Source organism: Dermatophagoides pteronyssinus, unplaced genomic scaffold, assembly GCF_027571235.1.
Source record: "Dermatophagoides pteronyssinus isolate colony J.1.1.1.1 unplaced genomic scaffold, Derpt_VIB-CSIC_2022.12 sq0016, whole genome shotgun sequence".
NCBI classification, from domain to species: domain Eukaryota; kingdom Metazoa; phylum Arthropoda; class Arachnida; order Sarcoptiformes; family Pyroglyphidae; genus Dermatophagoides; species Dermatophagoides pteronyssinus.
This window is the reverse complement of record NW_027461540.1, coordinates 84,695-109,742: the sequence shown is the minus strand read 5'-3', so window position 1 is coordinate 109,742 and position 25,048 is coordinate 84,695. Positions and strand designations below refer to the sequence as shown.

The 25,048-nt window shown below is 30.8% G+C and overlaps 9 protein-coding genes across 9 annotated transcripts; 4 read left to right on the top strand and 5 right to left on the bottom strand.

Moving 5' to 3' along the window:
* The first annotated feature begins 29 nt into the window (after positions 1–29).
* Positions 30–2,814, top strand: LOC113792702 (alpha-centractin-like). Its single transcript, XM_075822333.1, is given in 5 exon segments — positions 30–432; positions 489–608; positions 676–834; positions 905–1,739; positions 2,008–2,814. Coding segments are annotated over 5 exon segments (1,905 nt in total). The 5' UTR covers positions 30–380; the 3' UTR covers positions 2,747–2,814.
* LOC113792704 (long-chain fatty acid transport protein 1-like) lies at positions 2,770–6,350 on the bottom strand. The gene is made up of 6 exons (XM_027342619.2): positions 5,317–6,350; positions 4,568–4,956; positions 4,292–4,513; positions 3,957–4,228; positions 3,706–3,898; positions 2,770–3,653 (listed from the first exon to the last, which is right to left on the bottom strand). Exons 1-6 carry the CDS (start codon positions 5,547–5,549, stop codon positions 2,905–2,907), a joined length of 2,058 nt encoding a protein of 685 aa, XP_027198420.2. The 5' UTR covers positions 5,550–6,350; the 3' UTR covers positions 2,770–2,904.
* Positions 6,351–6,486: 136 nt separating this feature from the next.
* On the top strand, positions 6,487–10,195 carry LOC113792708 (far upstream element-binding protein 1-like). The gene is made up of 8 exons (XM_027342624.2): positions 6,487–6,713; positions 6,772–6,856; positions 7,077–7,112; positions 7,178–7,350; positions 7,411–7,902; positions 7,966–8,359; positions 8,568–8,915; positions 9,785–10,195. The coding sequence occupies exons 1-7, from the start codon at positions 6,666–6,668 to the stop codon at positions 8,912–8,914; spliced, it is 1,575 nt and encodes a 524-aa protein (XP_027198425.2). The 5' UTR covers positions 6,487–6,665; the 3' UTR covers position 8,915; positions 9,785–10,195.
* Positions 10,196–10,283: 88 nt separating this feature from the next.
* On the bottom strand, positions 10,284–14,579 carry LOC113792698 (nose resistant to fluoxetine protein 6-like). Its single transcript, XM_027342613.2, has 9 exons — positions 14,128–14,579; positions 12,415–12,575; positions 12,241–12,349; positions 11,645–12,176; positions 11,319–11,583; positions 11,068–11,264; positions 10,871–11,003; positions 10,480–10,809; positions 10,284–10,407 (listed from the first exon to the last, which is right to left on the bottom strand). The coding sequence occupies exons 1-9, from the start codon at positions 14,390–14,392 to the stop codon at positions 10,288–10,290; spliced, it is 2,112 nt and encodes a 703-aa protein (XP_027198414.2). The 5' UTR covers positions 14,393–14,579; the 3' UTR covers positions 10,284–10,287.
* Positions 14,580–15,771: 1,192 nt separating this feature from the next.
* Positions 15,772–17,670, bottom strand: LOC113792709 (serpin B8-like). The gene is made up of 2 exons (XM_027342627.2): positions 16,253–17,670; positions 15,772–16,196 (listed from the first exon to the last, which is right to left on the bottom strand). The coding sequence occupies exons 1-2, from the start codon at positions 17,360–17,362 to the stop codon at positions 15,891–15,893; spliced, it is 1,416 nt and encodes a 471-aa protein (XP_027198428.2). The 5' UTR covers positions 17,363–17,670; the 3' UTR covers positions 15,772–15,890.
* Positions 17,671–17,715: 45 nt separating this feature from the next.
* Positions 17,716–20,321, top strand: Rop (Syntaxin-binding protein Rop). Its single transcript, XM_027342621.2, has 4 exons — positions 17,716–17,877; positions 17,936–18,144; positions 18,298–19,759; positions 19,821–20,321. Exons 1-4 carry the CDS (start codon positions 17,850–17,852, stop codon positions 19,880–19,882), a joined length of 1,761 nt encoding a protein of 586 aa, XP_027198422.1. The 5' UTR covers positions 17,716–17,849; the 3' UTR covers positions 19,883–20,321.
* On the bottom strand, positions 20,240–20,925 carry RpL28 (ribosomal protein L28). The gene is made up of 2 exons (XM_027342637.2): positions 20,468–20,925; positions 20,240–20,413 (listed from the first exon to the last, which is right to left on the bottom strand). Exons 1-2 carry the CDS (start codon positions 20,813–20,815, stop codon positions 20,327–20,329), a joined length of 435 nt encoding a protein of 144 aa, XP_027198438.1. The 5' UTR covers positions 20,816–20,925; the 3' UTR covers positions 20,240–20,326.
* Positions 20,926–21,173: 248 nt separating this feature from the next.
* CCT2 (chaperonin containing TCP1 subunit 2) lies at positions 21,174–23,033 on the top strand. Its single transcript, XM_027342623.2, has one exon. The coding sequence runs from the start codon at positions 21,305–21,307 to the stop codon at positions 22,922–22,924; it is 1,620 nt and encodes a 539-aa protein (XP_027198424.1). The 5' UTR covers positions 21,174–21,304; the 3' UTR covers positions 22,925–23,033.
* Positions 22,905–25,031, bottom strand: Atf6 (bZIP_ATF6 domain-containing protein ATf6). Its single transcript, XM_027342620.2, has 2 exons — positions 24,899–25,031; positions 22,905–24,840 (listed from the first exon to the last, which is right to left on the bottom strand). The coding sequence occupies exons 1-2, from the start codon at positions 24,918–24,920 to the stop codon at positions 23,048–23,050; spliced, it is 1,815 nt and encodes a 604-aa protein (XP_027198421.2). The 5' UTR covers positions 24,921–25,031; the 3' UTR covers positions 22,905–23,047.
* Positions 25,032–25,048: the final 17 nt, after the last annotated feature.

The following is a 25,048-nucleotide window of genomic DNA, read 5'->3' as shown; positions in this document are numbered from 1 at the left end:
ACCAATATAGTGGGGTTCGGTTTTTTGTAATCAATATATTTTTGGCCGAGAGTTTTGTTCCCTGATGATTCAATTGAATTGTTGATTCGAAACGATTCTTTGATTCCTTTCATTGATTATCATCATTTGGATTCATTTTTGATAATACCAACTTAATGCTCAATTCAAGAATGTTATAGTTTTTTTAATATATCCAGATTGAAGATTGTAAATAACTTATTATTTCGTCAATATCTTGTTATGGTGCTAAATTCCTTTGAATTGATTATTTATAATTAAAAAAATTCAGCTTGTTTCATTAGGGATAAAATTATAATTTCAATCATCAATATAATCAAAAATCTATTTTTAATATAAACAAATCAAAAACAACAACAAAAATGGATCTACCTATGATGGTTAATCAACCGGTTGTCATTGATAATGGATCAGGTGTGAATTTGAATTTTGTTTTTTTCATTGATAAATTATATTGAATTTGGAAATAGGTGTCATTAAGGCCGGTTTTGCTGGTGATTCAATTCCTAAATGTATATTTCTTAATCTGGTTGGTCGTCCAAAACATATTCGTGTAATGGCCGGTGCACTTGAGGGTGATTTTTTTATTGGTAAACTTTATTGTCGATATTTTTTTTCTGTAATCAAAATTGAAACATTTTTTTCGATGATATTTAGGAAGACGAGCCGAAGAACATCGTGGTTTATTATCGATAAAATATCCAATGGAACATGGTATTGTTACCGATTGGAATGAAATGGAAAAAATATGGCATTATATTTATTCAAAAGAACAGTTACAAACGTTTTCGGAAGAACATCCAGTTTTATTGACAGGTTTGTTTTTTGTTTCGACTGTTTTATCACCTTATTCTGATTTTATTCTGTTTGAAATGTGCAAAAATAGAGGCTCCAATCAATCCAAGACAAAATCGTGAACGAACAGCGGAAATTTTTTTCGAAACATTCAATGTACCAGCATTGTTTATATCGATACAAGCAGTGTTAAGTTTATATGCAACTGGACGAACTACGGGTATTGTTCTCGATTCTGGTGATGGTGTTACACAAGCAGTGCCTATTTATGAAGGATTTGCTTTACCACTTTCGATAACAAGATCCGATGTTGCAGGTCGTGATGTAACACGACATCTGAAATTATTATTACGTAAAGAAGGTCTTGTTTTTAATACGACGGCTGAATTTGAAGTTGTCAAAACAATTAAAGAGAAAATCTGTTTTCTAACCAGTAATCAACAACGTACCTATGATGATCGAACAGTATCCACTACAGGCACGGGTGAATTAGAAAATACTTCATATGTTTTACCGGATGGTCGTACAGTAGAAATTGGTGTATTACCAAGACTTAAAGCACCGGAAATTCTATTTCGACCCAATATTATTGGACATGAATTCGAAGGTGTACATGAAATTCTTATATCAAGTATCGAAAAAGCTGATATAGATTTGCGAAAAATTTTCTATCAAAATATTGTTTTAAGCGGTGGTAGTACATTATTCAAAGGATTTGGTGATCGTTTACTGAATGAAGTAAGAAAGATTGGTCCAAAAGATTTAAAAATTCGTATTAGTGCACCACAAGAACGTTTATATTCAACATGGATCGGTGGTTCAATTTTGGCCAGTCTAGAATCATTCAAACGAATGTGGATCTCAAGAAAAGAATATGATGAAGAAGGTTTAAGAATTGTTCAGAAAAAAACATTCTAATTCCAACTGTTGTGAAGAAATCTTAAATCAAGTTTTGATCATTTTTGTCATTCTATGATGATTATTTTACATATATAAATTGAATGATGGTCGATTAATTTTTTCTAATTTCAAATAATTAAATAAATTTTTTAATGAAAAAATTCGCAACACTAGATGTCGCTTTGCGCTCTGTCTTATTAGAATCAGCTGTTGAATTTGCTTTGAAAAATAAATCCGATCATTTTGTTGATTCAAATTCATTTCAATTTGTTTGTTCAATCAATAAATCATGAGACGACGAGGTTTAGGAGTCGGAGCCATTCATCGGCAACAAAAAATCGATGCCAAATATCAGGAAATGAGTGCAACGATTGCTAAAGAACAATTGGAAAAATTATCACAACAATTTGAAACATTTCGTGGTAAACTTCAGGATTTTGCTGTTAATCATAAAAAAGACATTAAAAAAGATGCCAATTTTCGTCGTGCATTTCAGAAAATGTGTGCCAATATTGGTGTCGATCCATTGTATTCGAGTACGAATTTTTTTACCAAAATGCTTGGTGTTGGTGATATTTATTATGAATTGGCCGTACAGATAATTGAAATTTGTGTTGCTTTAAATCATCGAACTGGTGGTATGATGGAAATTGATGAATTATATAAACGTTTGTTACGAACTCGAAGTGTAACAAGTAAATCTGATGCCGATATTATTCAGGAAGATGTTTTGAAAGCAATTGAAAAAATGTCAACATTAGGTACTGGAATACAATTGGTTAAATGTTCCAATACCTATGTAGTACAATCATTATCAAGTGAATTAAATATGGATCAAAATAAAGTTGTCAAATTAGCTCAGGAAAATAACGGACACGTTACGGTAAAAGATTTAATGGATAAACTTGGTTGGCAACGAAATCGTTCGGAAAAAGCCCTAACTGATTTAACAATGGATGCTATTGTTTGGTTGGATCAACCTGGATCCGGTAGATCAACAATTTATTGGTTTCCCGGTCTTTATAAATGTTAAAATAAAAACTATACACCAAAAAACAGATGTGAAATATGTTTAATTCAATTAAAATTATGTTAAAATTACATTGGGATATGGAACACACGAACACACTTTGATTGACACAAACGTATCACAGATTGGCAGGATTTTGTTGTTTGTTTGTTTGGTTTGATTTAGATTCGAATTGTGTTATCAATAATTTGTTGATATAATTGTTGATCCAATGGAATGTATTGAAAATTTTTTGAATCAAAAAAATATAATGGATCTTTTATTGATTGTGGATCAAATGCTTGTTTACGATAAGTAACTTTAGGTAACTTATGTGTTGATGTTAATTCCAATTGATCAACCAAACGAATAAAAACAGGTATTGCAAATATGGGCACTTTTTGACGTAATTTTCTTAATAATTCATCAACATCAACTTGATGATCATTATCAAGAATAGCAGCCATTCCTGCTTTTCCTTCACAACCGGGTATTTCCACTCCATAAACAATACAATCAGCCAATTGTAGAGTATCACTGATAATTGCTTCCAATTCGGTAGTTGATATATTTTCACCTTTCCAACGAAATGTATCACCACAACGATCTTTAAAATAAATATAACCAAATTTATCCATTGTTAATAGATCACCAGAAGCAAATGCACAATCTCCTTTACGAAAAACATTATAAATTATTTTCTTTTTAGTTGCTTCTTCATTGGCATAACCATCGAATGCCCGGGTGGGATTGGCAGTAATTTTACCAACAAATTCACCTGTTTCACCAGCTTTAACACAAACACAAAGACCATTTCGGTCACGAATTGGCTTGCCAGTATCTTCATCAATACGTATCAATCTTGCTGGATATATTGATGGTGCAATTTGTGATATAAAACCACATGCACCTTCTTTATTATCAACATTTACTTTAAAAAAGAAAGATAAGATAAGATATCATCATCAGATTAGTTTACTTACTAATATTAGCATTTCCTTCGGTTGAACCATATAATTCCCCAATTTGTTTAATATTAAAACGATTGATAAATTGTTTCCAAATTTTTTGCCGCAAACCATTACCAAACATTAAACGTACTGAATGTTGACGATCTGATTCCGATTCAGGTTGTGATAATAAATATCTACATATTTCACCAATGTATTGTGCTACCTATAACACATAGAGAAAACATAATACAATCAATCAATCAATTCGAATCAATACTTACTGTACATTGATATCGAATACAATCATTCCAAAAATTTGATGCCGAAAATTTATTACGAATAGCGATTGTATTACCAAAAACAATACCTTGACAAATACCGATTATACCACCGGCAAGATGATATAATGGTAAACAAATGTATAGAATATCTGTTGAATAAATATTAATCATAAAACGTGCTGCAGCACTTATATAAATAAAACGACTATTCTTTATTATGGCTGCTTTTGGTAATCCTTCCGTTCCGGATGTATAAATATAAAGTAAACGATCTGAAATGAATTGAATGGAAAATCAAATCAAATCAAATCAATCCACCAAATCATCATACTTACCATTAAATGAAACTGAATCGATTGTTGATTGCGGTGGTTCGCTTGACATTTTATTCATTTCGATATTTAAATTTTTATAAAATGTATTTCTATTTTCACCATTTTCTGCTGTCGTCGAAATAGATTGATCATCATCATTTGAATCGCCATCATCAACATTGAAACAATAAAATTCAATTTGTTGATTTTTTTTGCTTAATTCATCACGAATATCATCAACAGCTTAATGGCGAAAAAATGTTAACAGAGTTTGAAAGAAAAGAAAAACAAACTAACCTTGAAATAATTGCGAACTAAATATGAATGCTTTACACTCGATAACTAATAATGAATGTATTAATTGATTCATACGTTGATTATTATTGATCAATGCAGATATTAAACCTGCTTTAGCTAACCCCAACCAAATACCAACATATTCTGGACGATTTTCCATAAACAATGCTATTTCATCTCCTTTTCGATAACCTTTCGACAGAAAATATTGGGCAATTTTATTGGAAAATATATCCACACGTTTGAATGACCATTTTTCATTACGATAATAGAATAATGTTTTATTTGGATGTTTCGAACAAATTGATTGAAATAATTTCGGTACCGATTGATTTGATCGTCGTATACGATACAGATATAATTGTGTTCGCAAAAAACGAAATAAACTTCTATAATAAAAAATGTGATAAAAATCAAATATTTTTTTAAAAAATGACCTTAAACTTAAAAATGGACAAAAGCAAAAACATTATAACAGATAACAACAACAACAACAAGACGACCTTGGCCATTCATTTATCGATTTAATGAATGCTAAATCTTGCTTGTAAAGATCACTGTTTTTAGTTTCTAGTTTTAAATTAATTAATTAAATCTTTAGCTTTCGTTAGTCGTTTTAGTAAAAGTGTAATGATGATCTAAATATATATTCAATATCGATATCGATTTGGCCTATATATTTTTTTGCTGGACGGATTGATGTCATGATGCTACATTGATGAAAGTGTAAAATAATAAATGAAACTTACATTGCATCACGATAAATGGTCATTAAAACAATATAACCATAATGATAACCACCAACAAATGAATAGATTAGATAAAGAATTATAACTATTATTGATAGGATTATTGATGCTGACCATTGATATATTGTCATCAAACTTAATGAACCAATTAGCCATTCAAATAAATGTTTATTTCGTTTGGAAAGGAAAATTATTGAATTATAAATCGAGGATTTCAATTCTTGTTGTGACATTTTTGCAAAACAAAAAAGGAAAATTCTTGAAGACAAAGATGAAGAACTTGAATATCTAGTTATTCATAAGACACCATTATATATCAAATAACACACATATAACGTGATCAAATCAATTCCAAGAAAAAGAAACAAAATTTCCGAGATGTTTTAAATAAACAGTTCCGAAAAGGATAATGATAATTGAATTGAATCGCTGATTGTTGATGATTATGATGATTAGGCAAATTGTTGTCGCGATAACAAAAACAAACAAACTTTAAAAAAACAAACAAACATTCACCATTATCATGCATCAAATTCATGTGAAATAATGAATGATTGAATATGATATTTGAATGTGGATATTTTTGTTTTTCGCGTTTTTTGTTTTATCATCACCATCTCGATCCTTGATCGATCGATCCGATCGATTATAGCTTTATACAACTTTTCTCTCTCTCTTCATTCATATTGTATCATTTTGAGAAAACGTAAATGATTTTTCTTTCTCTATTGAAAATCTTTAATTATGATTCAAAGAAAACAATTCAAATCTTGATATATTTGCGATGATGATGAACAAATGGGATAACTATACTTGTATCCAAAAGAAAAAATGTTTCCATTTTTTATGTTCGAACAAAAATTAAGATTTGAATTGGGCGCGTTCGATACTCTTTCTCTCTCTCTCTCTCTCTCACTTATGGCGTGATTTGCGTAAATCTGATCCAAAATTAAATAATCAAAAAAATTTTCTTTTTTTATTGAAACAAAAATGACTAGACCTAGTTGTGAGCAATCAATCAATTTTTTGGAACATGGACCTAATTTATGTTTCTGGATTTTTTTTTGTTTCAGTGCAATATTCAGCTATTTCTACCTTGAATGTACGATCTAGGTCCAAATAGTTTTTTGAGCATTTTTTTTTGTTCTTTTGTGATGAGAAATACTCATTTCGAATGTTTGGCATGCAGCACTGTTTGTGTGTGAGCAAAGTGTGTGTTTGTATCGCTGTTTTGCCACACGCCATCAGTGGTTTCCTTTTCACGATTCTTTTGTTGATTTTTCACGAAAATTCATATTTCATTTTTTTCACATTTAATCCATCAATCAATCATCAATTAGAGAATAAAGATGGAATCGAATAATGCATTCCAAGAAGCACTATTACGTGCTCGACAGGTAAATTTGATTTGTTTTTTTCTTGTTATAATAAAATTCCATATTGAATGAAATATAGTTGGCTGCAAAAATATCACAACCTGGTATCGGCGGCGTTGGTGGTGGTCAAAGCATGGGCGGAATGAAAAGGCCAAATGATGATGGTAAGCTCGATTCATTTGATCATTGAATGGATATACAGATTGCATTCAAATTTACCAATGAAAAATTGAATTATCCACTTGTCATTTTTTCATAAGCTAATGAATGCAAAATCATCATTTTTTGAATAAGAATTCGCTAACACCATCCTTATGATTGATAGGTGGAGTTTGATAGTAGATCTTATTACATTTTCTTTTTTTTCTCTTCTCTTTTTTATAGATTCTGATTATTCTCCTGATGTCAAAAAAATTGATTGTAAATATTGTCTTTTTAAAAATTCGAATTTGTGCTTAATGTTTTCTTTCTTCTTTCAAACAAAGTGGGATCAAAATTATCGGCAATGAAAAATAATGCCCCGATAAAACCAATGAAAGATCAACTCTATTTGAATGGTACAATTTTTAATGGTGAAAAAGTATTGGATTTTATGATACCGGGTAATAAAGTTGGATTCGTTATTGGTAAAGGTGGTGAAATGATTCGAAATCTTCAGGTTTGGATTGATTTGGTTTTTCTATTTGGTAATTGAATACTGATTTTTGTTTGGTCTTAGGAAAGGGCTGGTGTTAAAATGGTAATCTATCAGGAAACAAATGAAGTAGGCGATCGTGATAAACAGCTAAGAATTAGTGGCACACCGGATAAAGTTGATCATGCTAAACAATTGTTGAATGATTTATTGGTTGAAAAAGAGCTTGAATTAGCTAATCGAACATCAAAAAATAATAATAATAATAATAATATGGGCAACAATAATAATAATAATAATAATAAACTTTTTCCAACACCATTAAATGAATACGGATCAGCAAGAATTACCTATTTTGAATATCCAGTTTCGCCACAATTAATTGGTTTGGTTATTGGTAAAGGTGGTGAAACTATACGAAAAATTCAGGCTGATTCTGGTTGTAAAGTACAATTTGATACTACAAAAGTTGATGCACAAGGAAATAAAATCTGTCAATTTACTGGAACACAAGATGCAGTGAATAGAGCATTGGATATGGTTAAAGAAATTATTGATACTGTTACTGGTGGTCAGGTAATTTGTTATTGTGATTTTTGATGTTTTGTTTAATATAATTTTGTCCTTGTGATCATATAGGGTTCAATCGATGAGATAAGATTAGTGGTTCCAACATCACGAACAGGTACAGTAATTGGTCGTGGTGGTGAAACGATTCGTCAATTGAAACAACAATCCGGTTGTAACATTGAATTGGATAAAAATTTTCAATCAGATAATGATGAAAAGTGTTTCATTATTCGTGGTACGGCCGATAAGATTACCTATGCTCAACAATTGGTTACCGATAAAGTTGGTGGTCATGCAACCGTTATATTGAATACATTGGCCAATAATCCAATGTATGCAGCGGCGGCAACAGCTGCAGCTGCTGCTACAAGTACTGATGGACAATATGGTTATCTAACTAATCAGATTTATGCCAATCAAATTGGTCAATCACAATATTATTGGCCACAAACATCATCTGATCGTAAGTTTTTGTTTCACTGTGTTAGGATGTGTAGAATGCACAGCATTAGAGCCAAATAGTACAAATTCCTTCATTGGATTTCAATTACGCGGCTATTTGGTGTCAAGCTTGTGCTAAATGAAATTCAGAATTCAGAATCACTATCATAGTTATCGATCATCATGATTAATTGATTGATTAATTTTTCTGTTTTCTATAAACAATTTAGCCAAAACTGTACAAGATCAGTATGCAATGTGGGCCGCTTATTACGCACAATATTATTCACAAGCAAATGGTGCATCAACTGCGGCTGCAGCCGCATCCACCGATCCACAACAACAACAGCAGCAACAAGCTGCTTGGGCGGCCAATGCTTCTACTTCTACTGCTGCTGCTGCTGCGGCTGGACAAGATAATGAAGCCGTTTATCAACAATGGATCGAATATTATAAAGCATGCGGTATGACCAAAGAAGCGGAAGCAATTGAACAAAAACTTAAAGAATTTAAAAATGCAAAATCATTACAAAAAGATGATAATAATCATTCGCATAATGGAAAATCACCTAAATAAGGTAAATATTAATATTTTGTTTGATTTATTGCCTATCGTTCCCTGTTTTCTATATATACAATTCTTGAATTCATTCACTGCCCCAATGTTGATTATCATTGATCTCAAGTTAATGAACATTTCTTCATTTTTCCCATTGATTCCTTATTTCAAAAAATAAGCTTAGTATTTGTTGATATATTGTAGGTGTTTTTGATGAATTGATATTTAACTCATTTTTTTACAGTCGGATTTAACTACTACTTTTTTCCAAAAAGGTATTAACTTGTTTGTGATGAATAGGTTTTATATAAGCTAGCATTTTTTTGTTTCAATATTTCATTTTGCCGGGTAGGAGATATTTGAATTTTTTTTTGCATACCAATTATTATTTTAATATAAATTTTTTGATAATGAATTTTTTATTTTAAATCTTATTTATCTTGATATATTTTTTCCGTGAGTATTTCTATTTATTTGATTTGATTGAAATTGAAATATATTTTTATGATATTATTATTTTTTTAATATAAAAAATATTCTTGAATTTTGAAAATGAATTATTTTTTTCTTTAATTCATGTTTTATAAAAAAAATCGTATTCGATTGTCATCTACCGACTGATTTCTATAAATATAATTGTCCGGGACAGGTGATTTATATAATTATAATATTAATTTTGTCATATAATTATTCTATTTTATTATTATTATTATTATTTATAAATTAATTAATTGCATATATAACGAGATATTTACAATTTCTAGATTACCGTTTATCTATTTTTTTCCAAAAAAAACTTGATATATAATGCTTTCCCGAAATTATAAATGATTATTATTTATTTATGTTGATTGCAATCGATTCCTTATTTTTCCTTTTTTAAAACAGTGAATATTGATTGCCCAATTGATTAAATTGATTGATTGATTTGATAATTAAATAATAATAATGATGATGAATTGAATCGATATATATAAAATATTATATTATTGCTTTATTGATGATGATTATAATAATAAATGATGCCAACCAAGTATATTCATTCATTCATTCATATTTCTCACAATTTACATTATCAAATTTTCGCAAAACATTTTTTCCGAAGAAGATCATAATGGATCGCAAACAACAACAACGCATTCATCCTCATCATTTATTCATTCATCCATGTCTCAATCAATATTCAGCGCCCAAATTGGTAATTCTCATCATTCATTTTTTCATTTCTCACAATCATTCATTAATTAAAATAAATTTTTGAAAAATAAAAAAATAAAATAAGATTTTTTTTTATTTGAATTTGAATATTATTTGTACAATTTTTGTTCAATAAAGATGATAATCATTAATAATTGAGTTGTCTTGTGTTTTTTTTTGAAATCATGTGGAAATCATTTCATTGAATTACTTAAAAGAATTTTACTTATTGTCATTAATGGATATTCAATGAATAATGCCAATAATAATGATGCCAAATAGGTAACACATAGGTTACTTATGGCAAAATAAATCTTTTTGGGGTGGTGGGTGGTAACAAAGACAAAAATTAAAAATGAATTCAATTGGTCACTTGAAACACTTACCATTAGTAAGGGTGTATATTCAAATGTTTGATTACAATTACCATAAAATATGGCAATTACAATTGGATTAAGTAAGTATGCACAATACGTTAGGCGACTTAATGGTACCCAAAAATTTAATGAAAAAAATGTCTGTATACAACCACCCTGGTCAGTAATGGATACAAATGTGATCCATGCTAAACCAATAGCAAATATATTTCGTGATAATGCACTGTACATTGCACCAGAAAATTTTGATGGTAAATAACCATTATTTGCTGGTAACATACACACCATAATGCCCAATGTTGATGATACTGCAAATATCCAACCGGCCGATAATACTTTCTATAATGATGATTATTCAATTGATTAGTGTTTTTGTTGATTGTGTAATGATAATGTTTACCTTTGAAAGACGAACATCCCTTGTATTTGTTAGTAATCCATATGCCAACAATACACCAATCATATATGGTCCAATACGTGTATAGGGTTTTATATAAATATTTTTATAATAGGAATTTATTGTTTCCAGATCTCTGTGTTGGTCAATCACAATAATCAATACAAGGATTGGATTTTTGTTTTGGTTTTGATACTTACATAAGATCATTGAATAATGGAACAGGTGGATAACCATTAACAAATGTTAAAATAGCTGTAATGGTTATTGATGATAATAAAATGAACATTATTAATGATAATCCTAACCAACGATTTCGTAATACCAACAAAACTATTAATGGTGTTATAAGAAAAAATTGTATATCAACACCTGAATACCATGAATGGCTTATACACTAAATTTGATTGTGAATGGATTAATGAACATTTGTAAAAAAAGATATTCTTACCATAGTTTCAGTTTTGATAAAATTATGTAGATAAAATAGATTCAAATACCATTGACTACGACACCATACATCATACATTATTGTTGTAATGAACCACTCTGGTCCATTACCCAGATGTCTTAATACGGTTGTACTGAAAAATATAATAAACATCATTGTCGGTGTCATGCGAATATAACGATTCAAATAGATTGCTTTCAAATTTAAACCGGATGATGTATCCGCCGACATATAACGGACCAAATTATGCATGACTAGATAGCCGCTATATTTTGATTAATTTAGATTAGATCAATTGAATAACACTTGGAGGAAAAGATTTTTACCTGATAAAGAAAAAAATATCCACCGAAAATGTACCATTCAACATGAATATTTGAAAAATATTGTAAACTTTTTTTCTCATATCAAATGGATTGCTGAAATTCAGCCATATCATTGAAAATGATATAGAATGTGATATGATAATCCATAACATTGCCAAAAATTTCATTCCATGAAAAACATTGATTGAATTGGCTCCACCTGAAATATGAAATATTTTTTTCCAATTTTCTTTCACCGAAAATGCCATTAGAATTTTCTCTTCCTTGGTAGGTTCGCGTATAGTTTGTATGACTTCTTCTTCGCTTTCTTCTTGTGATCCTAATTTGGCCGTGATCATACCATATGATTCGCCAACAAATTTTAATCGAAGATTATAATGGTCATAAATTGTTCCCGAAACAACCAATATTAAAATTACGAAAAAAGTTGCGAAAAAAATGCCCAAACCAAATGGATTATCCTTATTGTTGTCATGACTATCCAAACAATTTGATACACGAATTTCCAATTCTGGTACGAACATTTTTGAAACTTTTTTTTATTTGATAGAACGTTTTGGATGAGAAATGTATCGAAATTGTATAATTATACTTACATCGATGAACGATAGAATCAATATCATCTTGTTGACAAGTTGATGGCAAACAAATGCCTATTTTGGCTGTGACCATTTGATACATTTCCGGATCGAAACCGGAAATATTCTGTAATAGTGACCACCATTGGAATGAGTAATTTTGTTTTGTTGTGAAATATGACAAAATCTTACCGATAAAAGTGATATTAAATCCTCGGGAATTGTTATAAAAGCATGACAATATCTTCCCGAAAATGCCTGACCTGTTGATTTGATGCATTCTTTAAATTGTCCTAAATCAGTGAATCTACCTTCCAATAAACCACTTGATAATCGTCCAGCTGAATCGATCACTGAATAATTTTGAGAAGAAAAAAACATTAAATCAAATGAAATTGAAATGAATTGAATATCAAATGTGTGTTTCCCTCTTATCTCATATTGAATCGCCTTTAGGCAATATTCATTGAAAAGTGAAAGCGAAATTTTTCTGTTTTGTTTTTTTCTTGTTCATTTAGTTTTTTGGTCATCGACCTTTTTCTTGGAAAAAACACAACCAAACTAAACGAAATGAACGTAACGAAAACGAATTCTATTATTAATATTATGGATGTTTTTTTCTTTAATTTTCCAAAGAAAGTTTTGCGCGAAGCCAGTCAGCCAGACACAAGAACGTGAATAACAGCTAGGTTCGTTCACACGAATTTAATTGTTACATGCATTCAGCTAATCTTAATCATCCTCTGAAGTAACCACCATCAGCAACAAAACAGGTATGTAATTTTCAATGTCGGCCGAATATGAATGTGTTTAATGAACATGTTTCTTTCTTATTTAACAAAATTGCCGGCGCGCGCGCGTTTTTTTTTTTTGTTTTTGTTTTCAGTCAAAAAGCCAGTCAAGTTAGTTTAATGATTGGCCGTTGATTTGGTCGTTGATGGGTCGTTGGTCGGTTGAAGATTGTTGGTGTTTTGAATAAATCAACTGAACGATGAATAAATCACATTGTGATGTGATATTTTATCCAATCTATTGAAGGACATTGAACGCAAAATTCTTATCTAACAAAAAACAAAATTCGTTCGCCAAATTTTTTCAACTTTGAATGAAATGAAAAAAACTGTGTCAATATACTCTCTCTGTTATCGGGATTTGAAGAAAAATTCGTAGAAATTCATCCTATCGAATCATATCCATTTCATTCATGTTCTTTGCTTGTTGAATAAATTTTCATTTACAGTACATGTGTATGAGGAAAAAATATTCAATGAGAAAAAGGATTGAGAATTTTTGTTTCCTCTCTTTTTGTGCATATTATTTGATTTGATTCATTCATTTTCAATTTCAATTCTTTTCTTTATGAATAAAATACATCCGGCTTCATATCTTTCACTGTATAGGTAGTTGTTCTTTTTGTTGTTAATTTAGTTAATTTTTTGTTGTTGTTTATAATTACAACCCTGTGTGTGAAAGACATACACACATTTCACCTTAACACACTAATCATTTACATATTTCAAATGTCATTTTACCTTTCTCTCTCTGTATCTGTAGTTTGGCGGCTTTTTTCTTGGTTCAAAAACACATTGAAGGGAACTAACCCCACACTACCATCACCATGATCAAGAATTATCATTTGATCAATCAATCACCAAATATTTTTTTTGGAAACAAAAAACTAAATTCTACTCACACACACCATATAACTAAACAAAATTATTTATGACCCAAACATTTTCTCATCAAATATCATTTCACCGGTAGCATTCTTCCCTCTCTAAAACAGAAAACAAAAAACATATTGCCGGCATCAAATCAAAAGAAACTTTTACTTTTTCTTGAAAATTCTAACTCTTTGGCAAAAAGAAGTGAAAATGGAAAATGTTTAGTTGAAATAAAACTTACTTTTCAATGCATATTGTTCATGTTTGCGTGCATCCATTACCAAGTGTTTGATTGATTGATAACATAAGTTATCTTCGGGAACGGAATTGGATGAAATAATGATTTGATAAATATTTAAAATTTGTGAATTATGTTGTTGCCATAATTTAATCATATCAATGGGATGATAATCATCATTATTATTATGATTTCTCGATTCATTTTGATTACAATCAATCCAATCCAATTGAGTAATCAGAAATATTATTACAAGTTTTCGAATCATGATTGATTGAAGGAAATCAGCATCAAAGTTTGTTGAAAAAAACACACACAATAAAACAAATTCTTGAATATCGATCTTTTAAATCGATCAAATAAATTTAATTAAATTGTCGAACGATTTGTGAACAAAAATTTTTTGTTGATTCAATTCTGTTGACCAAGAAAGAGAGAAACGGTTGCCGCACAGGAAAAAATTCAACAAAAAACAATCGTTTAAATAGTCACTTTTTTTGGTAATCATCATCGATTGATTCATTGAAGAAAATTTCATTCATTCAAAACTAACTTTAAGAATTTTAATTTAGGGGCTGACCAAAAAAAACGAAAAAATTTCTTTTCGTTTTGAAACTCCCATTCGAATTGGCGGGAAAAAATGAATTCAATTCAAAAAAGTGAAAGTGAAAAGAATGTTCATCATTTTCAGAGGAGAAAGGTAAAGAACCATACCAGCTAGCCATCGTTCCTCTCTCTCTCCCACTCTCCTTGTCTCTCTCTCTTTCCCACACAGAACCAATCAATGAATTTTTGGCTTGATAGGCAATAATCAAAGGCAGAAAGAAAAACTGAAAAAAGCATCCATTTCGAATACAAATAGGAACCCTAAACACGAAAAACAAAAAAATTGCCCCTCCCATTTTGGGACGGGCATTTTTAGCGAAAAAAATTAACATTCGAATTTGGAATGTTATTTTATTTTATTTCGAATTATCACTTTACCTTACCACAATCAATTTCAACAGTAAAATTTAAATTCTTTTCTTTTTGTTTTTTTTTCGTTGATGGAATAATGATGCTGATGATTATCCATCGATCCATTGATTTTGAATCAATTAATCGATCAATGATCATCATCCAATAAATCAGTGTAGTGTTGTTTTTCAAATTTTTTCTGGAATGTAACCACCACTCTTCAAGGTCATTGTCAAGTTATTTATTCATCATCAATTATCATACGATGCTATGTGCACGTTTTTTGATCATTCTTTTTTTCAAAAATAATAAACATTTTCAGGTTGATGATCTCTTTGGTGGTTTTTTTCCCGTGAATTAATTCAAATAAAAATTCTTTTGGTTTGCAAAACAACATTTTGGGTAACAAAGTGTTTTCCATTTTTCTCTTATTAACTAATTTGAAATTCAAATAATGTTTAATTGGACAAAGATTTATTAAAATGTGACGACAATCATGACCATGATGATCGTATTGAATAGTTGAAAGATTCTATTAATAGTTTTGTTTTACAGTTATATTAGCTGTGTAGTAACTGTGTTTAATTGCTGTCAACGATCGTATGATCAAGTTTTATGCATACCTGTTCCAACCAGTGTGTTACCTGTTGCTGAAAAAGATTCTCAATGATGAATTTTTTATTTTATCAATTCATTACTTGAATGTATTTTTATTGCATTTATTCAAAAACATTTTGACAATAAATTATTGATTTGATTTGGATTTCTGTCAAATATCAATTCAAAATCAAAATCAAACCATAGGATAGTTAAACATTGGATGATGTTGAATCGATTGATGCATCTTCCATGAATGTTTTTTGATCACTTTCGGCTAATAATTGTGTAATTTGTTCATTAGATAATTCATGCTCAGGCACAACTTCAAGTATTTCAGTTGGATCAGCAAATACACCACAAAAACAAACAACACCAGTTATTTTATCCAGAATAAGAAATACAAATGGATGATTTGCTTTAAAATGAACAGTTACTTTATCCGATTGCTCTCTTGTATTACTTGCACCTTTCACATTTTCAATTTGTTGCCGAGCAAAACGACCAGTTTCATGAGCCTGAAATTAAAAAAATTCAAATTATCATGGTCAGCCTAACCCAAAACAGCGCTTACCTTTTTTGTATATTGATGTGAACCTCTTTCATCAACCAAAATAAATGCTTTATGTACAAGTTTGGTTAGATGAACACGTCCATTAGAACAAATTCCACTTAAATCAGCTTTTTCCGGATCGTAAATCGATCGGGCACCCATTTGTTTGACCGATTTTTGTAATGAAACTTTATGTGCTTCCAACGCAAATCTTGGTATAGTTAATTCTGTCAATGATTTTGGTTGATTTTGTAGATTCCAAAATAATTGCAACAGTTTATCCGAATTTAAATACTCAACCAATGTAATAGCTTCGTTACGAATTTGATCAGGCATTATTAGAACCATACGAATATCACTTGCAACATATGCAATAGATACAGTTTGTGCTTGTAATTGTTTATCATAATAATAACGATGATAACCAATATGTGACATCATATCAATGTTAGCCGACTTCATACCTTCACTATAATAAAATTGTTCTTTATGAATATTGCCGAATTTGAATAGCCAGTAACCACGAAAAAATACAGCATTCGATATAACCAAGTTTACTTTTTGGCTATCATCTTGAAGATCTTTGCGGTTGATAACACCTTCAATAATACCATCAGTCATTTCATATGCATCCTTATTAATCATATAGATTGCATTATCGATCCCGGAGAAATCAATACGTTTTGGTTTAATTTCAAATATACTTTTCAACTTTTCTAAATATTCTGGATTTAAATTCAATCGATGATCTAAATAAATGACTGTACCATAGACCATAATTTCATGATTACTTTTGATAATCCATTTGATCAAATCAATTAATTCATCATATCTGGCTTGTTGATTAAATTCACGTAGACAAAGCATATCCTCTAATTGTAATTCGGTAGCACCTTTTGCACCAATCAATAACATTACTAATGAATTGAATACTTCCAATGGTGAAAAACACATATTTTTCGAATCACGTTGATGACGACTAGCAAATACCCGAAATAATTTGAATGCAAATTGATTCATCGATGTAATTATTGTTACTTTATTGGCTAAACTTTTACTAAATAATCCCATATTCACAGCTGTTTCCATTGTTTTATCCACTTGAGATTTTTTACTTTTTTCTTCCGTCATTTTTTTTGATTGCTGTTTTTCATCAATGATTCAGATCAAATTTCTATCGATATTTATAACCCAGATCAGAAAAAAAATTCAAAATTCGATAATGAAATTTCCCCCCAAAAAAATCAAAAATTAAGCGTCCTGAATGCGTCTTGATATGTGACTGCGTCAAAAAGAATGAATAATGTCAAACGCTATATAGCTTATCGGTTGGCTGATTGGTGATCCAGGATCTAACTTGGCTATATAATTATCATCATTAAATTAACTTGGCTATGTGTGTGTGTGTGTTAAATGTATGATGTATTTTACTTCTATGCTGCTGTTTGGTTGGTTGGTTGTAGTGGCCATATGGCTATATATGTGTCATTTTTTTGTTGCTATTTTTGTTTATGGCGAGTCTGTCATCATTATTTCGCCCAATAACAACAACAACAACAAATCTGGAAATTAATTGATCAGAATTTTGGTCAAGAAACTTCGAAAGAAGAAGAAAAATATGGCTCTGAAATTATTAGTTGGCCAAAGTAAGTTAATTAAATTGATTTGATTCGATGATAATGATGATATTTTCTCTCAACACAGAGATTATGAACGATGTTGTTCGTGTTAGCCATAAGAAAGGTGAATGGAAAGTATTGATTGTTGATCAATTGGGTATGCGTATGATATCATCTTGTTGTAAAATGCATGAAATTGCAACCGAAGGTATTACTATTGTTGAAGATATTGGTAAAAAACGCGAACCATTACCAAATATGGAAGCAATATATCTTATTTCACCGATGGATAGGGTATGTTTTGAAATTGGAATGATATTTTTTTCCATTAAAATCTCTATTTTTCTCCCATAATGATAATGATTATAGGAGGTAAATATTCATTGGAGATTTGTCCAATCTTACATTGCTAAATTGTTTTGTTTTGTTTTGTTTGAATTTACTTAGTCAATTCGATTATTGCAACAAGATTTTCTTAGTACACGTTGTGCACTTTATCGTGCTGCACATGTATTTTTTACCGAAACATGTCCGGATGATTTATTCAACGAATTATCGAAAAGTCCATGTGCAAAACATATAAAATCATTGAAAGAAGTTAATATTGCTTTCCTACCATATGAATCACAAGTATATTCATTGGATTCGGCCGAAGCATTCTCCATGTTTTTCAGCCCAAACAAAGCTGCGGTTCGTTCACAAGCCCAAGAAAGATTGGCCGAACAATTGGCTACATTATGTGCAACATTGGGCGAATATCCTAGCATCCGGTTTCGTACCGGCTTCGATCGAAACAATGAGTTTGCACATGCTGTACATCAAAAATTGATTGCCTATAAAGCGGATGAACCTACCATGGGTGAAGGACCGGAAAAAGCACGTTCGCAATTATTGATTTTGGATCGTGGTTTCGATTGTGTATCCCCATTATTGCATGAACTGACATTCCAGGCAATGGCATATGATTTATTGAGCATTGAAAATGATGTCTATAAATTTGAAATTCAACAATCAAATGAAATTCGTGAGAAAGAAGTTTTATTGGATGAGAATGATGAAATATGGGCCGAATTAAGACATCAACATATTGCACTAGTCTCACAAAACGTAACAAAACAATTGAAAAAATTTGTTGAAAGTAAACGAATGAATACTAATGATAAAACTAGTCTGAAAGATTTGTCGCAAATGATTAAAAAAATGCCACAATATCAAAAAGAGCTGAGCAAATATTCCACACATTTACATTTGGCCGAAGATTGTATGAAACGATATCAAGGTTATGTGGATAAATTATGTCGGGTGGAACAGGATCTAGCAATGGGAACCGATGCTGATGGTGAAAAAATTAAAGATCCAATGCGTAATATTGTACCAATATTGTTGGATCAGAATTTTGAAATTTTCGATAAAATTCGTATTATTCTTCTTTATATTCTTTCCAAAAATGGTATTAGTGAAGAGAATCTAACAAAATTGATTCAACATGCACAGATTCCAGTATCGGATAAATCAATTATTACAAATATGAGTCATCTGGGTGTCAATATTGTTACCGATGGTAGTCGTCGTAAAGTATGTCAATATCCACGAAAAGAACGAATCACTGAACAAACTTATCAAATGTCAAGATGGACACCGGTTATCAAAGATATTATGGAGGATGCAATCGAAGATAAATTGGATCAAAAACATTTTCAATATTTATCTGGTCGTGGTGCACCGACTAGTTTTGGTCGTCCAGCACCAACCAGTATGCGTTATGGTCATTGGCATAAGGAAAAAAATTCCTTGAATATCAAAAATGTACCACGTTTGATTGTTTTCATTTTGGGTGGTTCAACTTATTCCGAAATGAGATGTGCTTATGAAGTTACTGCAGCTTCGAAAAATTGGGAAGTTATTATCGGTATGTTTTTTTTCAATTATCATTATTATCTGATTGATGATTGTTTTCATCCAATTTTTAGGTGGCGATCATCTTATGACACCATCAAGTTTTCTTGAAGATTTACGTTCACTTAGCAATTGAAAAACACATTGTGTGACATTTGTGTTTTTTCATTTCATGGAACATTGTCTAACCAACATACAACTACTACTCTCTCTTGATTGATATTTAGTTTGTGTTTTATTCATTTTTGTTTCACAAAACAAAACCACCGCATATAACCTTTTCATTTCATTTGTTGTTTTAAACATTTTTTCTGTTAGAAGATTCCATTCCTTTATCATTCATTCATTTGATTAGCAGTTTTTAATTCCTAAACACGTTGTGGATTCCTATTTTTTCTTGTTGTTTTATCATCGTTATCTTAATAGAATTATAAATCTTATTCGATTGGTATGGATCGATGAATGGTTTGCAGTGAAGATAAACAAAAATTAATTTGGATTTAGAAAAAAATGAAAAACGTCGTTTTTATTCATTTATTTAAACCATCATTAAAAATACATTTTTTCAAAATGAATTTAATTATTCTTTCTTTTTGGATTGACGAGTTTTTTTGGAATTTTTAATTCGTTGTGCTCGCAACAATGCACTGGCTTTTCTCAATACAACCTATTCGAATTAAATAATTAGATAAATAAGAGTTATGAATGATGAATGACTTACATTCTTCAAATCGTTTCGATAATTTTGTTTGTTAACAAATTGTTTAATGTTACGTGTAGTGCGGCGAGCATTACGATTCATAACTACACGATTCAATGCTTGGGCCGGCTTATTTTGGTTCGAACGTTTTTTGTACACCATAACGACACCTTTTCCGGATGGATTTTCCTGAACGCTCAATGCTCGTCGTTGAATTGTTCCTTGAAAACGTGGTTTATAAAGACCTTTTGGATTCATTGGATCCGTACTGAAATGATGATTAACACCACGTCGTTTTAGCAAATAGCATGAACTATTACGGGTGATCAACCAATTCAAATCGGATGATGTATTCAGACCAGAAACCATTTTTGAAATTGTTTAGAAAAAACCGAATTTTCGGACAAAAAATTAAAAAATTCCAAACACTAAATGAAAAAACTCACACCACACACAGAATCAAAAGGAAGAAAAGGAAGCATAACAACGTGTAACTATCCCTTCATAAACTATGTTACGAAATTTTCTTCAAAATCATTATTCTAATCAGATTTTGATCGAATTTTTTAATTTTAATCGCACAAAATTTGAAATGTTCAAATTAAAGATTTGATGTTTCAATATTGATTAATTATTTTCTGATTGATTGAAAAATTGAAAAAAATCCTGTACTTTTTGTTGTGAATGTGACCAATTTGGGTTCTCTAATAGGCATGCGTGTGAAGGTGTGTGCGAAATACACGAACAGAGCACGTTGTTTCATTGTTTCGAATTGTTACGAAAAATTATTTTTAAAAAATTTCAATTTGATTTGATTTCATTGTTTTCATTCAATTCATTTACAATCATTCATTCACCATGTTGAATATTCAAAGTCGTTCGTTGAATCCGGTCAATATCTTAAAAACCGAAGCTGATGAAGAGAAAGCCGAGACAGCACGTCTTTCATCGTTTATCGGTGCTATTGCTATTGGTGAATTGGTCAAAAGTACTTTAGGACCAAAAGGTATGGATAAAATTCTATTGAACGAAGGACGAAATGAAGGAAAGGTTGAAGTAACTAATGATGGTGCCACGATATTGAAATCGATCGGTGTGGATAATCCGGCCAGTAAAGTATTGGTTGATATTTCCAAAACACAAGATGATGAAGTTGGTGATGGTACCACATCGGTAACCGTATTGGCAGCCGAACTTTTACGTGAAGCAGAAAAATTGATCGAAATGAAAATTCATCCACAGACAATTATTTCGGGTTGGCGTAAAGCTGTTGATGCAGCCCGATTGGCGTTGGAAAAATCTGCACAAAATCGTAGCGACAATGTCGATCAATTTCGTTCGGATCTTATGAATATTGCCCGTACAACATTAAGTTCGAAAATTTTATCCCAACATAAAGATTTATTCGCTAAATTGGCTGTAGATGCTGTTCTTCGATTGAAAGGATCGGGTGATCTAAATGCTATACAGATAATAAGAAAATTGGGGGGTCGACTAAGCGATTCATATCTGGAAGAAGGTTTCCTTCTCAACAAAAGACCCGGAGTGAATCAACCAAAACGAATTGAAAAAGCTAGAATTTTGATTGCCAATACACCGATGGATACTGATAAAATCAAAGTATTTGGTTCACGTGTCAAAGTAGATTCGGTTGCTAAAGTTGCCGAATTAGAATTGGCCGAAAAAGAAAAAATGCGTGAAAAAGTCGATTTGATTCTGAAACATAATATCAATGTATTTATCAATCGTCAACTTATTTATAATTATCCCGAGCAATTGTTTGCCGATGCTGGTGTCATGGCCATTGAACATGCCGATTTTGATGGCATTGAACGTTTGGCTTTGGTTACCGGTGGTGAAATTGTTTCAACATTCGGCAATCCAGATCAAGTGAAACTTGGCCAATGTGATCTTATTGAAGAAGTTATGATTGGTGATGATAAAGTGTTGAAATTTTCGGGTGTACCATTAGGTGAAGCTTGTACGATTGTTATTCGTGGTGCAACACAACAAATTTTAGATGAAGCTGAACGATCATTACATGATGTCCTTTGTGTCCTTACTCAAACCGTTAAAGATTCACGAATCATTTATGGTGGTGGATCCGGTGAATTGTTAATGGCTCATGTTGTAACACAATTAGCCGAACAAACACCTGGAAAAGAATCGTTTGCAATCGAATCATTTGCTCACGCTCTACGACAATTGCCCACAATTATTGCCGATAATGGTGGTTATGATAGTGCACAATTAATTTCCGAATTACGTGCCTATCATTCACAAGGTAAACATACTTATGGTCTAGATATGAATGAAGGGCGTACAGCTGATATGATTGAATTGGGTATCATCGAACCGTTTGTTGTCAAACGACAAGTATTGATTTCAGCAGCTGAAGCAGCCGAAATGATTTTACGTGTGGATAATATTATCAAAGCAGCACCGCGAAGACGTGATGTTGATCGTCGTGGTCATTAAATGAATGATTTTATTGATTAAAAATGTATTGCCTTTTTGAAATTTTTATGAGAGAAAAAAACCAAACTGAAAACAAAATTGTTAAATAAAGCTTTTTTTCTAATTTTAATTTCAAAATTGTTATTATTTGCCATTGCCGCTAATGCTAGATTTGGATGATGATCGAAGTTTACGTTTACCATATTGATGTTGATCATTGATATTGATCAATGTAACTTTAGTATTAATAACTTGACAATCGATTTGTAACATATATAGATGATCGGATGGTAATGTTAATCCAGTTTCATTATGATTATGATGATTGGTGTTGTTGGAATTGTTTGATTGTTGATTAAAATTATAAACAGTTGGTATTAGGAACGAAAAACGTGGCCGAATATCGGTTCGATTTGACATTGGTGGCAGGATTAGATGACCTTTAGATGGATAGGATAGATAATAAAATGTATCATCACGTCTATGTATAGTAGACATTAGATTTTCCAGATCGTATGGCACAAAATGACTATCATCATCAAATGACGATGATGAATGCTCTGATGGTGATTCTTCATTCAGATAATCCATATAACGTTGTTTTTGTATCATCCAAAGTTTTAATCTTGGTATTGGAACATGTTTAAGATTATATAATAATTTTTTCTTCGATTTCGAGGATGTTGAATGTTGTTGCTGTCGCCGTCGAGATTCATTTTCTTCCAATTTAAATCTGGTTAACCATCCACGAAGTTCATTTTCCAAACGTATAAGATCAGTACGATTATAATAATTTTCACAGCCAATTTTTGTTTGATTCGAATAATATTGTTGTGAATTTTGTGATTGAAAATTGTTTGTGGAAAATTTTCGAAAATAATCCTGTTCTTCGCCTTTCCAAAGCAATTTTCGCAAAATATGATGATCATTTCCATCATTGTTGAATGAATTGGCCGTAAAATTTTGATTGGGAAAAACAATCATGTTAGGAGAAATGTTGTGGTTTCCATTTTGTTCAGCCGACATTGATATCAGATACGGTGAAATCTGATACAGAAACATAAATACCACAGCAAAGAAACTTATTTTAACTTTTTTCTGGTTGTTCGCTACAACAGAAGAATCGGTAAAATTGCCATTCATATCTAGCAATCGGAATCGACCGATTTCTTGTTCGAGATCCAGGATTTTTTGTTTCAACAATGCATTCTCCAACATTAGATCAGTATTTTCTTTACCCAATCGTTTTACTTGTGTTTCCAGATTTTCCAAATATTCTTTCTTTTTTAATCGAGAATTCAATGCCGTTTCTCGATTGCGTAATTTACGTGCTTCAAGTTTTTGTTTTTGAAGATTTTCTCGTTGTTCTTTTAATTTATGATTAGATATTTTGTTAGTTGTGGCTTTTGGTTGAATATTGAGATGATGATGAGCATTAGATGATATTCTTCGGCCATTATTTTCCAGCAAAGAATTGTAGCCATTTTTTGCAGTGATCTTCGATATTGTATTAGTTTTATTATCGGTTGTATAAATCATAGGATGACAAGTATTGACAGTGATTGAACCATTCGAATTATCACTATCACTATGATGATTGTTTGATGATGATGATGATGATGAATTGATTTCATGATAATTTCCATTCCAATCCATTAAATTATTTACAACATTATTATTATTATTATTATAGAAATCAACAATATTATTAGTTGTGGTCATTTGATGATTGACTGGTGTTTCAGGTGGGGTATCAATAAAATATTGATCTGATGATGATGGTGGTGAGGATGATGAATGATCGAAATTATCCGAATTAATGAATGTAATCAAATCGTTTTCATCAATCGAATCTAGATAATCATTGCCAATCATTGTTGTTTGTTCATAAGTAGAATTCGAATAAGATGGCAACAGCATACCGAAATGATTATCAGCTAACCATTTGATAATTAGATCATTTTAATCATAAGATTCTACTTTTTTTGTACTTACATAGAATATTTATATCAACCATTGTTGTTGTTAATGCTTTGAAATTTGATAAAATTAATAAATAATTTTATCAATAGAGTTTGTAATGTTTATTATCATCATCATCCAAAAAGAATTTGAATGTTTACGTGGTTTAGATAAATTTTTTGT

What these genes read in the sequence shown, in the direction of transcription:
- LOC113792704 (XM_027342619.2), bottom strand. Translation starts at nt 5,549, where the DNA reads ATGTCACAACAAGAATTGAAATCCTCGATTTATAATTCAATAATTTTC. An exon ending in ACCATTTATCGTGATGCAAT is followed by an intron (nt 4,957 to 5,316) that starts GTAAGTTTCATT and finishes TTTTTATTATAG; the next exon opens with AAGTTTATTTCGTTTTTTGC. An exon ending in CGATTCAGTTTCATTTAATG is followed by an intron (nt 4,229 to 4,291) that starts GTAAGTATGATG and finishes AATTCATTTCAG; the next exon opens with ATCGTTTACTTTATATTTAT.
- LOC113792708 (XM_027342624.2), top strand. Translation starts at nt 6,666, where the DNA reads ATGGAATCGAATAATGCATTCCAAGAAGCACTATTACGTGCTCGACAG. An exon ending in GAAAAGGCCAAATGATGATG is followed by an intron (nt 6,857 to 7,076) that starts GTAAGCTCGATT and finishes TCTTTTTTATAG; the next exon opens with ATTCTGATTATTCTCCTGAT. An exon ending in TGATGTCAAAAAAATTGATT is followed by an intron (nt 7,113 to 7,177) that starts GTAAATATTGTC and finishes TTTCAAACAAAG; the next exon opens with TGGGATCAAAATTATCGGCA.
- LOC113792698 (XM_027342613.2), bottom strand. Translation starts at nt 14,392, where the DNA reads ATGATTCGAAAACTTGTAATAATATTTCTGATTACTCAATTGGATTGG. An exon ending in ATTTAATATCACTTTTATCG is followed by an intron (nt 12,350 to 12,414) that starts GTAAGATTTTGT and finishes TCACTATTACAG; the next exon opens with AATATTTCCGGTTTCGATCC. An exon ending in AATATACACCCTTACTAATG is followed by an intron (nt 10,408 to 10,479) that starts GTAAGTGTTTCA and finishes CACCCCAAAAAG; the next exon opens with ATTTATTTTGCCATAAGTAA.
- LOC113792709 (XM_027342627.2), bottom strand. Translation starts at nt 17,362, where the DNA reads ATGACGGAAGAAAAAAGTAAAAAATCTCAAGTGGATAAAACAATGGAA. An exon ending in CACATCAATATACAAAAAAG is followed by an intron (nt 16,197 to 16,252) that starts GTAAGCGCTGTT and finishes TTTTAATTTCAG; the next exon opens with GCTCATGAAACTGGTCGTTT.
- Rop (XM_027342621.2), top strand. Translation starts at nt 17,850, where the DNA reads ATGGCTCTGAAATTATTAGTTGGCCAAA. An exon ending in GAAATTATTAGTTGGCCAAA is followed by an intron (nt 17,878 to 17,935) that starts GTAAGTTAATTA and finishes CTCTCAACACAG; the next exon opens with AGATTATGAACGATGTTGTT. An exon ending in TTATTTCACCGATGGATAGG is followed by an intron (nt 18,145 to 18,297) that starts GTATGTTTTGAA and finishes GAATTTACTTAG; the next exon opens with TCAATTCGATTATTGCAACA.
- RpL28 (XM_027342637.2), bottom strand. Translation starts at nt 20,815, where the DNA reads ATGGTTTCTGGTCTGAATACATCATCCGATTTGAATTGGTTGATCACC. An exon ending in ATCGAAACGATTTGAAGAAT is followed by an intron (nt 20,414 to 20,467) that starts GTAAGTCATTCA and finishes TAATTCGAATAG; the next exon opens with GTTGTATTGAGAAAAGCCAG.
- CCT2 (XM_027342623.2), top strand. Translation starts at nt 21,305, where the DNA reads ATGTTGAATATTCAAAGTCGTTCGTTGAATCCGGTCAATATCTTAAAA.
- Atf6 (XM_027342620.2), bottom strand. Translation starts at nt 24,920, where the DNA reads ATGGTTGATATAAATATTCTAT. An exon ending in GGTTGATATAAATATTCTAT is followed by an intron (nt 24,841 to 24,898) that starts GTAAGTACAAAA and finishes TCAAATGGTTAG; the next exon opens with CTGATAATCATTTCGGTATG.